The 16,427-nt window shown below is 39.0% G+C and overlaps 1 protein-coding gene across 2 annotated transcripts in view; it reads right to left on the bottom strand.

Annotated features, from left to right (window-relative positions):
* Nucleotides 1-13,315: 13,315 nt before the first annotated feature.
* The window catches only part of VEZT (vezatin, adherens junctions transmembrane protein), a 49,231-nt gene continuing 46,119 nt past the window's right edge, over nt 13,316-16,427 (bottom strand). For both annotated transcript variants that reach the window (XM_009820687.2, XM_059816978.1), the window contains one exon: nt 13,316-14,708. In XM_009820687.2, the coding sequence (XP_009818989.2) occupies nt 14,140-14,708 (569 nt within the window). In that variant the 3' untranslated portion in view covers nt 13,316-14,139. The remainder of the gene's footprint in view (nt 14,709-16,427) is intronic.

Genomic DNA, 16,427 nt, shown 5'->3' with positions numbered 1-16,427 from the left:
GAATTACTTCATTCTGAGACCTTTGGCTTCTTTGTTCAGTTTCTTAAATATAAAGCACTGTGACTCAGAGCAGCAAGTACAGCAGTCTCAATATCAAAGTATTTGCACCTTTTTGGTGTGTTTATAAGTTCTCCACCTTGTATATTCTTTCCTGTCCCATTCAGCAGCTAGGGCTATCTAACCCTCACTGCTGAGCTACAGAATCGTTTTGATCCAATCTCGTCAGTTACCGGCAATGAGGAAATAAGAAAAGAGAGGTGAAGGTCCTGGGAACATCCCCCATTTCTTTTCTGCATGTCTGACTCAGACTTACTTGTTTTATGGGCTGTTATATTTACATTTTGGTACCATCCATAAAAATTTAATTGCAATTAAAGGACCAATTATTTTAGTCACGTGTCTTCTGGCAACTAGCTGCTTCATGTAATTAATAGTTGCAGGGAAGCTTTAGAAGCATAACCTGGAGAAATAGCAGCAGATGGTCAAATACTGCACAGCTGCACACTGAGAGTACAGCTCATGGAGGGAGCAGTCCCAGGAGCTAAAGCATATGCTGCAAGAGTTAGCTCTCTTGTAGAAGTTTCCAAAGCAGAAACAAAGACAGGCAGAAAGGGGAAATAATTGCAACTTTTGCAGTGTATTTATTCCATAGCTTTTGGGAACCCTATCATTATTTGTAATTTAGTGGTGCTGCAAACCAGTAATCAAACTGGAACTTCAGAGTGCCTGGTATGAATGCAAAGGCCACTGCATTGCACTGCTGATTTTACCAATACATCTTGCAGGGTGTGATGATGATGATGATGATCTATTAAACTACTGTTAATAGCCGAGAATCAGTTGACAGCAAAGAAGAACACAGGATATAGCCCAAAATAGCAGTCTTTTGCTGAGCTGCTCTTAGCTAGCTTTGACAGTTCACAGAAAGCCTGTTCCTTTCTTGTACTTCTTTTTAGCTTAACAAAACAATGTATTTCATTCATATTGAAAAACAACAGAAAACAGCACATATTATAGTTGTAGTCTATTCTTCTCTGAAGGAAGCTTGTCACTTCACATGTGTACACAAAACAATTACTGGAGTAATAGAGAAGTCAGGGATTAAATACAACAGGTAATTAACAGTAGCATTTTCAAACGCATTAATTACTGGCATACCGTGCTTTCCCTCCAAGTCAGTGGCAAGCTTTCTTGATTGCAGTCAGGTCAATTTAGCTTTAGGCTGTGTGTTTCTGCAAATGCTTCTCTGAGTGACTGGAAAGGCTGCACCGGCTTGTGGAATTCCCTGTGCTGGTTCTTCTCTACACTAGAATTTTCCTAAATATTTCCCACTCTGGCATCATCCCTAAATGCAACTTTAGAAGCAAACGTATGTAGTCGCACAGACAGGCATTTGCCTAACCTAAATCTAAGTGTAACCCATGTCACACGTGGTCAGAGCCAGCACGGTTATTCTACATGCGTGTTTCTGCTCCTTGCTACCACAGCACCATGACAAGAAATCCTTAATGCTACCACTGCGACATTCCACCAGGTTTTTCCATGCACAGGCTGTGAGCAGGTGCAACTAGGGGCACAAAAACAGTCTTAATGAAGGAGAGAGTGATAAGGAGTCTAAGAGAAAACCAAGGCTAGGTGACATAGCTATTTCCATATACACTACTATAATTATATAGGTGGTGCTAAAGAGGTGATTAATTTCATCCTTAAGTAAGTGTCTAATTACAGATGAAACAGTAGGTTCTCCAAGAGCAGATGCTCCTGGTATTTTCCCTCTTGCCAGCTGATCTCCCAACCTCAAAAACAGCCAAATACTTAATATACAGGTGCATGCGCATGTTCTGTTCACTTACTTTATTTCAATACCTTGGGTGCACTGTAATGGACCTTTGAACTCTTTCCTCTTGCATACCATGCTGTAGAACAGGTAATATTGACAGTACGGCTGTAGGTCAAGGAAGATCCTGCACTGATAAATGGGGATTAGCATCAGTGAAACATTGAAAATCTTGCTTTTCACTGGGAGCATAAAAGAAGCACCATCAGTTCTCTATCTGTTCATGGAGTGATTTCCTGGGAGATGGCATTTTCTTGTTTGTAAATCAGCTGTTTCTCTAATGGAAGTAAGCAAACAGGTCCTACCCTGCGAATTCATTTTTTCCTCTTCATCTAACTGGAAGATGAGTTAAGCATGGAGACAGCATAGAGAACTGACTGACTTAAGTGGAAGGCCACATTTGTAAGAAAAAAGTGCTCTTAGATTCCTCTTCCAAATCGCTCCTGAAAACTTGCTTCACTCAGGAAGACCACAGGTTTCTTAGCATGTCAGCAGAAACAACCATCCATGAGACTTACGGACTTCATCTCTCAGTACATTTTTTGTATCTTGTCCATTTGTTTATACCATGGATATCACATTCTAGGTTTCTTCTTCACTATCTTATAAAAGTGTGGACTACGCTGCAAAATAACCCTAGGGAAGCTTAATACAGTAAACTAGCAGTAAAACTGATTGCATGTTGGGATCAGTGGAACAACAATATAACAGAGGTCTGAATGACTGGCTTTTTAGGACTGGTCTGGCTCCATCTCAGCCAGACCCACTACACCAGACCAGGTTACCTGATACAGTGTGAATATTTCCAATATGAAGCAGCACAGTAGAAGGATGAGAAGAACAGGTTTTAATGAGAGAAAGGAAAAATACAGCAAAACAGCTGATACAAAAAGGTACACAATATAACACAAGTGTCTAATAAATTAGCAGAGAACTCGAGAAACAGGGAGAAAGTTTCAGATGGTTGAAGAAAGAGGCTTGCTCAAAAAGATACAATCATAAGTCTTCATAGATATATATACATTCTTGGCAGTATAGGAAACATACAGATCTTACATAGAAAATATTGACTGTCTGAAGTGGTAGTATCAATTCCTGAAGAATATTTCCATATGGTACATTATGAAGATTACACACAGGCAATTTATATTCAAAAAATCTCCAAGTAAAGGAAAACATTACGGACCCCTCTTGGTAGACAGGCTTCTCCTTCTAACAGCAGCAATTGGATCTGTTCAGTATTCCATATGAAAACAAACAAACCAACCTGGAAATAGCAAAGAATAAGCAAGACCTTTTGTACTGCACAACAAATTACGCACTGATTAGGCAGCAAGGTTCAATACATAAGAATAAATACTCCAAGCTTCCCCTTGCCTTTCAAGCTCAAATTATTTCCCTTCTTCCCAGTCATCTCTAGGCTTTCCTTCCTAGGGATATGAATTAGGTGAGAGTGAGTCATACCTAAGTGAGAAGAGTGGTCCACAGCTGTTAACCTTAAAACCAATAGAGGGAAAGTTTACAGGAAGAGGTGTGCATCAGCCACAGCTCCTAACAGCAGCAGAACACAGCCTTTGTTCTGATAATAAAATTTAAGTATTATGAAGGAGCCACAAAGCTTCAGATAAAAGGAGCCAGTCTGTTCTGTTGCCACTATTTGGGCACTTTCGAAGCATACAAAGAAAGTCTGTTTCTTTGGAGTCATACAGCTAGACAAGTAGAAGACACCTGCTGCAGAGCACCTAAGCCGGGTTCCTAGGTTAAAGATCAACCTGCTACCAGTCTCCTCAGCTGACACATTATTCTCTTCCTAAAGCCCCACCTACCTAGTCATTTATGTGATTCTCAAAGGGATTTTGCCAATAATTGCCACATGGTTGCACAGCATACAGGTCTCTGAAATATGATGGGAAGGTGCAACTGGAAGCATATGACACACAGAAAAACATTCGTTCTTCAGTCATCACTTACTTAGAAAAGAGTAACCAGTGTTCATTACTAAAGTGCTTGTACTAAGGAGCCAGCAAAATACACTGCAGAAACTATTGCCAGGATTGCTTAAAATTAATTTCATCTTCAGGATGAAAGAGGAATTATAAATAAACTTCTGTATAAAAGATCAAACAAAGTGCTGATACAGCATTTATGCATCCCTGTAAAAGCATGCCCTATTCCACTCAATCATTACTAATTGAAGGATGGATAAGCCACATCCACACGCCACCTAGGCGGCTGTCAGGGATACAGGATAAGGAGAAAAAGCGATGCATGCAGTAGTGAGGCAGAATTTTACTACAGATGCTGAAGAAATAATAGCAACCAAAAAGACTTCGAAAGTGATTAGCATTGCCATTGAGAAAACTAACTCTGAAACTGGGGAAACCCAGCCAAAAATTTTTAAAAATGCCTTAAAAATAATCCTGGTGATGCACATCATCAAATATGTAAAAAAGACTTTAGGTCCTGATTCATATTCATGGGAAAAAGGAAGGAGGTAGAGTGGGAAAGTAAGAAAAAGAGAAAGAAAAGGGTTTAGGAAAATACCTCAGGTAAGAAACTCTATCACAAAGAAAGGACATAACCCAGGAACGTCTTCCTGCTACTGCCTACATAGAACCTTAACATGGGCGAGAGCCACCAGGCTTCATACCTGCTTTAAAGAGACCTGCTGATCTAAACCTGCTTGAGGCTGATCTAATCAACTGTGTTTAAAGCAGTGTCAGCAACTGGCATGGTAGGTGCAGAAGCAGCTCCCGGTAGAGCCAAACCACATGGGTTTTCAGTGCAGTCTAAAGGAAGAGACTGATGTCATACAGAGCTTAAAGGAAGAGATATGGAGACTGATTTACATACAGCTGATATACTAGCACAGAAGGACTGAGTCTTTCTCTGGAAATGAAATGTAGATAAAATAGAGGTTTTTTTAAGAACTGCTGAAGACTACCAGTCTGGTGAACTTTTCCTGTCTCCACTTCACACTGAAGAGAAATTGTGGATCCTTCCCAGTGTCTGCAAACTTCAGAGTGTATCACATGCGATTTCCCTCTGTAGCCCTGCCAGAAGTCTCTTGCTGCAGTTTGTTCTTTTAAACATTTCCTCTTATATTTTAGCTCTCATTTATTAACCAATTAAACAGCAGCTTATCAAGATTCTTTTCTTTCCCTTCGCTGTGGTTTCCTTGGCAATCTATCCTGCCCTTAGACCCTGTTTTGGGAAACACTAAGACTTAGCAGGCAGGAAATGTTGAGGAACATGTATTTGTTTACATGTTTAAGACAGGGCAGGTGGGCATACAGGCACTCACAGCAGCTGGGGTGCAAAGTCTTGATAAGAGAAAACAAGGTTAAATAGCTTTTCTAATTAAGGGTGCAAGATCAGCATGCATTATAAATACCTCCATGCAGCCTACTTGGTAAAAGAGAATTCAGTTCTTTTGCCATTAGATAGCAAGAATTAAGTTTTTATTTACATTCTGAGTAAGTAACTGGAAAGTTTCTTATGAGAAAAATACAACCTCTTTGCTAGACAAGGCTTTCAATGTGATACCTGGCAACACACATGTCTAAAAAACTCACACAAACCCCTCAAGTTAAGAAACAATCCATTAATGCTGCTTAATAAAAATTCAAAATGGTTCAATTTAGGGGAGATTTAGTAGTAACTGTGTTCTGAAAACACATGCTTTTTGACAATGGAAAAGGTTTAAGCACAACTGCTAGATCCCAGAGCTTCCAGAGCTCAAGGCTAGCCAGCTGTGGAGCCAAAGCACACTGGCATAGCAGCTGGAGAGCATGTTTTCAGTCCCTACTGCAGGAAGAAGCCAGCTTATTTAGGGGAACGCAGACTCAGCTGTAACTGTGCCACCCTTCTGTTGGGAAGAACAAGTAAAGCTCATGTAATGAGGAACATGTGTTCAAGGATCAGTCTTGCTAAGGAGACATTATCATCTTATGATCTTTAAGGAGGGAGATTTCTAGAAGTGAATGTTCTGAAGTCCAGGAAGGAATAGGAGGGCCAGGTTGAAAGGTAGGTCAAAGCTCCCTAGAAGGGAAGTCAGGACAGACAAGTTACCAGCCCTGAGAATCCTTCTGTTTATGAGTTTATGACTGGGAATGCGCAGCAGCGCCTTGGTGTGGATTCCCTCTAACCTGCCATTTCATAAAGTTTAGACAATGGGTTTAGAAATGAAGGGAAGAAGTGGCCAAGTTCCTAAAGAGTTGCCAGCAGAATGCTGGAGAAGAGCTGAAGACTGCTAAGAGGGAAGAGAGAGACCACCGGAGGAAAGAGCAGACCTAGCAAGAACTGGAGCTTTGAAAGATGACTCTGCAGAGTCATTGAGCCTAGCTCAGCATCCCCATAGTCAATCACCTCAGCACAACCCTTCCCAGAAGTGGTCAAACCAGAAGAGTTTCTCCAGCCCTTGTGTGCCCCCGTGTTTTGCAGTGGGGCCACGAACGTTTAAGCTTCTATTGGAAATATATGACTTGGTGCATTATATGATAGTAACCTAGGAGAGAAACAAACAAACACAAGTCTTCCACAATTAGTTTGTATGGTCTATGAAGAGGAAAGCTGAGAAGGAAAAAAGGTTGTAAGTGGTATTGCATAGGGCATGGATGCTGCAACAGAGCAATACAGAGACAATAAACCCCAAATCCTTCTGAGGCATCCTGCTCCTATATAGGTTTCACTCAGCACTGTGCCATGATCTCTACAAGCTCTGCAGACCTCAAGCACACAGGTGCATGCAGACTGTGTGTGAACACTCACGTTAGGACATTAAAAACTTTGAGTGCAATGTCATACTGAGCAGTGCAGAAACAGAGAGCATGAACTTATTTAAATTTGACCAGCTGCAGCTTTGGATGAAGGATCTGGAGGACAGTTCATAGAATTCTCGCTTTTATCCCACAATACATCTAAAGCCTATTATTATTATTATTATTATTATTATTATTATTATTATTATTATTATTATTATTATTGAAACACAGATCTCAAACATTATAACCAGCCCTCATTTATGGTGCTTCTATTGAGATCAAATGCATGATTCTCTGTTAGTAATGATCACAGAAGATATTAAGCGCTGACTTTTCTCTTTGTTTATTTAGGAATGGACCTCTTTTTAATAGCACAAAGTAACGGAAAGCATTGGTCACTCTCTATTTGGAAATTTGAGATTATTTTCAGTTATCGTCCATGAAGCTGGAGAAGGTCAGGAGGAAGTCTTTAAATATTGAGATTTGAGCACAAACCAAGCCAACTAATGACACTTATTTTGGGACCTTGTACTAGAATTGCAGTTATTTCTAAAACACAACTGGTGTTTTTCAGTAAGCCAGAATTACTTATAAAGGCCAATATATACCAAAAGGGTGCTATAAATTTGAGCTGCCATATTTTATTATTTCTGTTTTAACTGTAGTACTCTCCCCATTATAGTGTCCGCCTTCTGTTTCAGTTCTCAAGCCAGCTGGGGAAGTCAGTATACATTTCTAGATCTTGTCATTCAGATGCTGAAGATGTAGAAGAATCAAGCTGTATTACAAACACACACAAAAAGAATCTGTGCATTATTTTAAAATCTGAAACTCTTAAGAGTGGTGGTAAAGGGAGAGGATTGTGGGTGTCACAGGGACCAGAAAGGTGAAAACAGTAAGCAGAAAAGAGAAAAAGACATGCATGATAATTTCAGTTTTACTGGCAGTATAATAAACAGTTCTTAGAGACTCTATGGAGTAAGACACAACAGGTCTTGGGCAGCCTAGGCCTGAAGAACAACAAAAATGGAGGAGTCAAAATGAGTGAGGAAAATACTGAGTGGCATCATCCTCAATCAACAGGAAATACAGAGATGAAGGAAGCAACATACGGAGTTGAGTTTATCCCACTTCAGTACAGACACTAATGATGTAACTGACAGCATATAAACATTAATTCAAACGGATTTAAATTTGAGCTATGGCATTCCTCCTCATCACCCAGGCACGTATTCCTTCCTGCTCCCCTGAGATGTTACCAGTGCTCTTCCAACCACACAATGAATAAGTTGAGGGAGGCAGGTGAAAGTTAAAGCAGTGGTGCATTTTCAGCCAGATCCATGTCCGAAATCACTGCGTGGTTACAAGAGCCAGCCTAAAGGAGGGACTCCGATTGCATGGCCATAGCAGGGTCATGGCAGCCTGGACCTGGATTGGTTGAAGCTGCTATAGAACTGCATCCCCTAAAGCAGACTGTCTGTGAGACCTTTCAGATTTAAAGCTGAGAAGGTATAAAGGTCAAAAATATGCTGATCATGTAAAAGTATTCAAGTTTTGGTCTTATTCAACCCTTTTAAAATAAGCCACTTTGTAACGGAGAAACAAACCCTTTTTCCTCATCTACTAAATTACAGTCACTTCTTCAGAATCCTATGTTCAACTCATAAAGTGTAAAATGGGCTAACAGAGTATTCAAGTTGTTGGGTCAAATTTTATTCTGACAAGCTTGCAAATGACTTAAGAGATGGCAGTGTGAAAGGTGAGGCAGAATATCAAGAACAGTTGCATACTGATCTGTAGCTCAAACTATATTGCTGTACCCATCTAGAAAGCAAAGTTCATGGTAGGTAGATTTTACCTCTACCTATGACCATGTCTTATTATCACAGTTACAGTACCATTACCACTTATCTGATTACTGCACAAATTTCCAAGTCAAATAAATCAACGTGTATTTTTTGGCATTTAAAATTCAAGGTGGTAAAATAAAAACACATACATACGGGAATTAAGTAGCATGAGAATATGAATAAAGCACACCTCCAAGCATTTTAAAAATTGGCCACAGAAGCATTCAGTTTGATCTCTGATATCCACATATCCATATTCTTGTGTGATAATATATTTTGTGACACATGCTTATTCATCAGAGACCGGAACAGCTCTGAAAAGTCAAGCTGAAATTTAAACAAGTGTTGTTTGGCATCTTTAGTTTGTGTTAGACCAGGTGGCAGCTGTTGGAAGATCATTTTGATTTAACAATTTTTTGTTTTGTTAGCAAAGAAAAACATTGTCCAGCCAAATCCTGCTGGCAGTGAATAAATATTTCTCCTCCATCAGACCAAATATTTTAATTTGTCATCCTAATAGCTAGGGGTAAAAATCTGAAAATATTTTTTTCCTATATGGACTCAAATATATTTGAATGGTTCAGTGTTTTATGGGAGGTGATTATTACTCCATACTCAGCTCTGCTGAGGTTACGTCTGGAGTATTGCACCACACTTTGGTCATTATACTTCAAAAACTGGACAGATTTTTAAGCAAAGCAACCAAAAGGTGGAAAATATGACTGCTGAGAGAAGTGGGCTTGCTCAGTTTAAAAAAGAAAATTAAAAAACATTATTGACAAATCTTTTTGTTTGTAAAAGACCGTAATAAAGATGAGTGCATACTGGCATTGGGACTAGTAATAATTGACCAAACATGAGACGCAACAGGTTTACGGAAGAGAATTCTATTGGGACCTGTTAAGCTGACAGCCACCACCACCGGCTCAAGAAGTCCCTGAGCCACAAATAGTTGGGGAGTAGCCTGGGGAAACATCACTACACAATCTCCCTTTTCTCATACTCTTCCCTCAGCATCGGCTGTTAGTCCTGTCACAGCCTGACCCTTTACACTGACCAAGTGCCTTTCTCACACTCTGCCCGTTTTTTCAGATGAGACAGTATGAAAACCTGTTAATTCTAAAGAGTGATTAGCCCCGGGAACAAGCCAGTTGCAGAGCAACAGCAGCCCTTCACTAAACAGTTTAAAAACCAAGGGCAGTTTAGTATACTCAACCCCTTGTTTCTGTTAAAAAAAAGGAAAAAAAGAAAAAAGGGATAGAATACAAGATTACAAAGTTCAGTGTGGGCCAACAACTCTACACACCATTTAGATATTTTTTTACTACCAAAGCAATTAATAAGACAGTTGCAAATTCTGCACTTCAGATAGATACACATAAAATTTCCAATACTGTAAACAGTCAGGTCACACACAGATAGGTGTGCTCAGGACAAAGTCTGAAACCTCAGTAAAACTGGCTACTGTACCAGATTCCATCTTGCATTTAGAAAACTAAGTGCAAGATTCAGTGATGTCTAGTAATCCTCTGTCGGGAGCAAAACAGTCTCATTACTGCAACTGACAGCAGAAGCCTTCACATTTGCGAATTTTGCTTATAGTTGACACAGGCACATTTGACTCTATTTGAAAGATGCTTGATTATCCGTAATTCTCAGAATTTGCTTCCATTATACCACTGTTTCATTTCTGTCACGAAGACATACACTTAAAAAAAGGGACAAGTAATCTTATCACAGATCTTTGCATCCATTTAAGCTTTTACCTAGATCTTTAGCTGTAAAGTGAAATGACAATTAGATTGCAATCCAACCTAAGAAGCAAATATCGTCTTTGGAGTGCCTTCCAGGTAGGACAGGAGGAGAAGAAATTATTTAACCCTATATAATTGCTTGCTTCTTGACAACTTCCCAGAGCTGCTAATTGGAAATGGAATAGGGAAAATGCATTTATTGTTAGCTCTGCTCTTCACGAAGAATTTTGGCTGCTGATATCTTTTGGCATAACCCATTATGTAGCATGGATTTCCTGATTAACACATTTCAGAAAGTTACAAAGCTCTAAGACAAAGCTCTAAGAAGTAAATATTCTGTTTTCACAAAAAACCTTATCTAGGGTAATGAGCCAAAGAACACAGGACAGCACTCAGACCTCAACATGCTCAATATAACACAACTCTTTAGCGCTAATGCACACTTCAGTGTGGTCATATATATTATTTTAAATGCAACAATAAATTATGATTGCCAAGAAATCTGTCAGGTTCTTGAAGGAATCTACAGCATGTACGTGCAGTCCTTTCACATGACATAATTATGAGGAAATCTGGAATCTAACAGACATATATAATATGTAGATGGAACCTGGTTATCAAATCAAGGGAAGCCATGCTTTGTGTGCTTCACACTGTTAGCCATATTTTTCTGCAGGGACAATATTAAATAAATAAAAATAAATGACCTGATGGCTGTTATATATAGATGTGATAAGAGGCAGGGAAAGCAAGTGAGCCCAGGTGTTCATATGTGCAGCTTCTAAGACTGCATTAAGTAAGACCATGGAAATCAGTTAAATTGGTTGTAGAAAATCTATTTGTTCAAAGTAGGATCAGAACTTGCTCCAAAAAGTCATCCTTTGATCATACCCATGTCTAATGTCAAGGCTGCAATTTCACACTACACCATCTTTGCCAATAACATAAATGTGAGCTATACTGAGTCTCACACTAGCAACACAGTATGTGCTGATACAGCTGTTTGGAGGTAAATGCTGTAAACTGCATCACTGCAATAGGAACAGTGAAAAGTAATCCCTAGAAAGGGTGGATTTTTGACCCAAGTGGACTCATGGGCTGATTTACAACATGGCCACAAAAACCTGTGTTGACCCAGCTGATGGGTGAAAATGAACAACTAATGATGGATGGAGTTTCTTAGGCCAGTTTCATCACCAAGACGAGTGTATTATAAAAGCAGGTCCCAAGTGAACCACCGAAGTAGATTCTGCAGGTCCTTTGCTAAGGATTGTAGCAAAGGAATAAAGAACTAGCAACTTTTATAAATGTGATATCTGAAACCTATTGTAGTAGCAATGTAAAGCACTTAAGGTACTATTGAATTCATCCAAAACTGTGAGGACAGTGATAATTCATATCCTAAATCTGATCATTTTTCCAGGTTGGTATCATAGCCGTACACATTGTAAACTAAGATTTGGATCCCATGGGAAAAGTTCAGGGATACACAGCATCAGATCATGAGATGCTGGTGGATGAGTTCATGGAAAAATGTTAATGAAATGTATATTTAGGCAGTCAGAACAATTAACTAGGAACAAAAAAATATCTGGGCACTTCGTGAACTCAAGGATCTCAAGTCAAGGATGAGGAAGACTTCTTTTTCAGAAGCATGGACAATGCTTCAAACAGAATTTATGCAAAACAGTTGTTCTAGACTTGATAAAAAATAATTGCTTACCACAGAGAAAATAAAACAGTGTTTCATCATCTTAGCCTAACCTTTACAGGTTACAGAAGACTATATTCTACCACTAAGAGGAGGCTTAGCTTCTGAATACAGTGAGAGGCATCTTTTTTTTAAGTTCCCCAAGACATTATCCATTCAGCTTCCAGTCACTTACACAAAATTAAGGGCACAGAACACAGTGTTACTTGTTAATGAATGGCAAAACATTCTCTTCCCAAAATCTGTGTGTGAGGGAGAAGACAGACATTATATTGTGAAAGAACAGTACAAGTCACATAGTCCCTTCTCTAACGATTTATATTTACCTCTTTATGGTCTGTGAAAAAATCCACATATTTAACAGCATTCATACAAAATCACTAATAGAAGAGAAGGAGGTTGAAAGAAAACACTTGTTTTCTGATCTATGGTCAAGAGTTCCACCCTAACCTGCTGACCTTCATTAGCTTTCCCACTTCCCACAACAGCACCCTAGGAAAGTTACTGCTCTGAACCACTTGCATCTAAAACCCACTTTATTCTATAGAATTAGCAAGAGGCAATAAATACCCCAAGTAACTGATGAGGTGTTTTGTGACTGGAAATGTATCCAGGTCCAAGTAGAGTATTCCATACAGAGAGGCGGCTCTCTCTCCATTAGAGACATAAGACCTTTGCTTCATTTTGTGTCAGAGGGCAAAAGGAAAAGAAGGTAGTGAAATCATTAACCAGCTCCTCTGTGAGGTGAGCATCAGTTTGCTGCTCCTTGTAACACCACCACAGAGGAAAAACTAACCCACATAACCTCATGGTCATAACCCCTTGGTCATAGGAAGTTCCGTCTAAACATGAGGAGGAACTTCTTTACTTTGAGGGCGGCAGAGCACTGGAACAAGCTGCCCAGAGAGGTTGTGGAGTCTCCTTCTCTGGAGATATTCAAAACTCGCCTGGATGCATCCCTGTGCAATCTGCTCTAGGTGAACCTGCTCTGGCAGGGGGGTTGGACTAGATGATCTCCAGAGGTCCCTTCCAACCCCTATCATTCTGTGATTCTGTGATTCATACCAAACATCCAGACTTCAGTGTCAACTAAGTTACAAGATACACCTTAGAAACTACACCATTCTTGTTCTCTCATGGATTCTTAATTACACAGTTTATAGTTGTGATCTAAGGAAAAATGAAAGAACATTAGGGAAAAGCAAGTATGTTGTTTAAACAAAATACTGTATGTTGTTAAGCACGCAGGTAATTTTGCTTTAAGAAAATTACTTCAGGACATAAACAAAAATGTACAATCAATCATTATATCAAATCAAACAATTATATTAAGGTTCAATTTACAAAAGGTTAACAAATAATTAATAGCTGTATTAATAAATAGGTATTTAATTTTCATCTATTATCAATTCAACAGATAGCTTCTAGCTGTCTATAGCACTTCCTGCTGATGTGCTTATAACCCTCCCTAACATATACTACACATTTCTCTAACATGAATTACAACATCTAGGAATCATTTATTAACCCTTCATAAAATTCTAAATAAACCTTAATATGAAGCATGACTAACTTTATACTATTTCAGCCCCATACCCCAGGACACATTAAATACTAGCTCTTTCCAGTTTTTATTTAAAAATCTACATTTTAGTTGGGAGCCACATCACTAGCCACAGAATCACAAATGCCTACGTTGGCTTAGCCAACACACTGCAGACACAAGAAGTGAAACGAAAGTGGTGGGGGAAGATCACAGGGAACAGTTCAGGTTATTCCAAAAAAAATGTCCGGGCTTTTTTGTTGGAACAAATATTGATACCATGGCAACAGAATCTGAGAGCAAAACAATGGAGTCTGTTGTAATTCAAGACATTGTTTTTCCTTCTTTTTAGGAAAAAAAACCACAATACATTATAATAGAAATAAATAAAACAGAAAACACAAAGTTCTCTTTGTAAAGAAAGACTTTGTAAAGTCCAAAACCCACCACTAGGATCTTAAAAAGGCAACAGCCAACTATTTCTTGGATGCAGCCTAAACTTCTCTTACCTGCAAATTTTCAATATACTTAGAAGTCCTATTTAGTGTATCAGACTTAGGGAACAAGATGTATTATATTTAGGTCTCCTTTTTTTCCATCCAGTATTTTCAGCTTCAAAGCCCCACCTTAGTCTTTTCCATCAAATTGCCTGCTGTTGGTTTAACAAAGTTCAGCTCAGACTTATACCTTTCCTTCGCTTTCAGAGCCTCTATCTTCATTCTCACAGTCCTCCACAAGGTCTTCATGCTCCTGTGTCTTCTCTTCTTCCTCCTCCTCATCTCCAAAAGTCTCTTCTTGCATTGTAGTAAAGGCAAAAGACCTGGCAGCAACTTGTGCAGCCAGACCAGATGTGAAGTTTAAATCTGTTGATATGTGGAGCTGGGCCAGCCTATGCTTGATTTTTGAATGTAATGCATCCTTAGAGGGAGACTGTGAAACCTCTACTCCACCGATACTGCTCGGCTTGAGTTCTTCAACTTCCCCTTCATGCTGATAACACATTCTTTCTTCAGCCCCTGTAGAAATACCTTCATCAGTAGTACTGTCTTTGTGTTTCTCCATCTCAGCATCTTCATACAAATATTCTGTCCTGCTTTTATCAGCAGCATTCACTTTTGGATTAGAGTCTTTTTCTTCCGATTCATCACAACTTTGGCTGCAATCCTGCTTTTCTGTGTCTGAATTCATATGTGATTCCAAATTATTTAGTAGCTTCAGCGGTTCTACAGGAGACAAGGGTTTCACTGCAGCTTAAAAAGGGGGAAAAAATTAAATGATAACTAAAAGCAAGCTGCTATATATAAATAATTTATTTGTGTCTGAAAAGATGAAAGATTGTAAGGGTCAAAATGGCTTTAAAAAAACTCAAAACAACAGAAACAAAAACCACAATCAAACAAAACTTAAAATAAAACAGTGTTTTCTAATCACAAAGCTGAAGTGAAATGTGATAGCTGCTTGTTGTAACTACTCCTTAAAATCTATGACGTAAAGAGACAGCACAAAATTGATCATGTTTAAAACTGGCATCAAACACGGATGATGCATTCAATGTTAAAGTAAAACCAAAGTAAAACTACTGCACTGTATACAGATTTGAACTGTCTTCATTTTAAACAACAGTTTACCTAATCCAATAAAGACAGCTGATACATGAAAAAGTCCTTATAGGCAATATCTGATCTCATACACCACAACATATAAATACAACACGTGTTCATACAGTCAGATAAGGTGTCCTCACAAATAAAGTGTGGTTTAATTTAGCCTCTCTTGAAGTTAGTAGCAGCAGCGAGTCCCATTGCCAGCAACGGGATGCTTGCCAGGAAGTCTCTCCTCCCAGTGTTAAGGGTTAGTATAACTTGGTACAATCACTTCTTGAAGAACAGACGTCTTTCTTTTTAAGAAAACGATATAATGTCCATTTCCAAGTAACAGATTCCCTAAACTGCAGTAGCTCCATTAGAGTAGCAGCACGAACATAAATGAGAGCGGCAACAGCAGATTCCCAAGTAGCATTTCCCTTTCTAATTCCATTCTGACTTTACCCCTGTAAGCAGAGATGAAAATAACTCTGGGAAATACACAAACTTTTCATGGGAAACAAAATTTACGGCATTAGGATTTTTCCATCGCATCCTATTTCAGTAATATTTACTTTAGCTAGCTGAAGGCAGGCGCATCATTATGGTTGTCACATTGATAATTACTGTCATTAGCACACTGAAAAACTGTGGCTTTGAATGTGTACTCTATTGTTTGTTTTAAAACCTTATATACTGAAGGAGCACTGCATCAGACTAATCTCAATTGTTAACGGGGTAGTTCTTTCCCCATCTTGTAAAAAGCAGGCTGCTGCTTATTTCTGCCCATTTGCTTGAAGAGGCAGGAATATGCACAGTAGTCTTATCATTTGGGAGCAAACTTGTTGCCTACTTCCTCCAAAGAATACTTCCAAAGCCTACATTTCTCGAAAAATAAATAGATACTTCAGATTGGTAGCTGGCCAATTTGCTAAGTTGATTAGTTAATAAGCAAGGTGGAATTCATCAATTCTCAGAGTGAAATTTCCAAATCTGAGAAACAGCTGTGTAAGAACTGTTGCATGGACAAGGTGGGAGAAGGGGAAACAGCTGGGTACAATGCAATCACTGACAGAATGAATTTTTTTTTTGGCGGGGGCAGAGGTTAGGGGAAAGGCTAGAAGTGATTTTGCACCAGAAGAAAGTTGTTATACAATGTTTGACAAATGAAAACGAAGCCACTAACAACTTCACAGACTTCTTCAAAAGCACTTCCCTTTTACTGGCTCAACAGGATGCCAAAGGACCAAAAATATAAGCTCACCTATGCTCCCATAAATTACCTACTGCCCAGACTGTAAGCAGTATTACCATGGTGCTGGGCCTGGGCAAATTTGCTTTAGTCTGGTGCTCTGCAAAGATGACATGTTTCTTCTGGAATCCAAG

The sequence above is a fragment of the Gavia stellata genome, chromosome 4 (assembly GCF_030936135.1).
Source record: "Gavia stellata isolate bGavSte3 chromosome 4, bGavSte3.hap2, whole genome shotgun sequence".
NCBI lineage: Eukaryota > Metazoa > Chordata > Aves > Gaviiformes > Gaviidae > Gavia > Gavia stellata.
The sequence above is the reverse complement of the archived record's forward strand: the minus strand, read 5'-3'. Positions and strand labels throughout refer to the sequence as shown.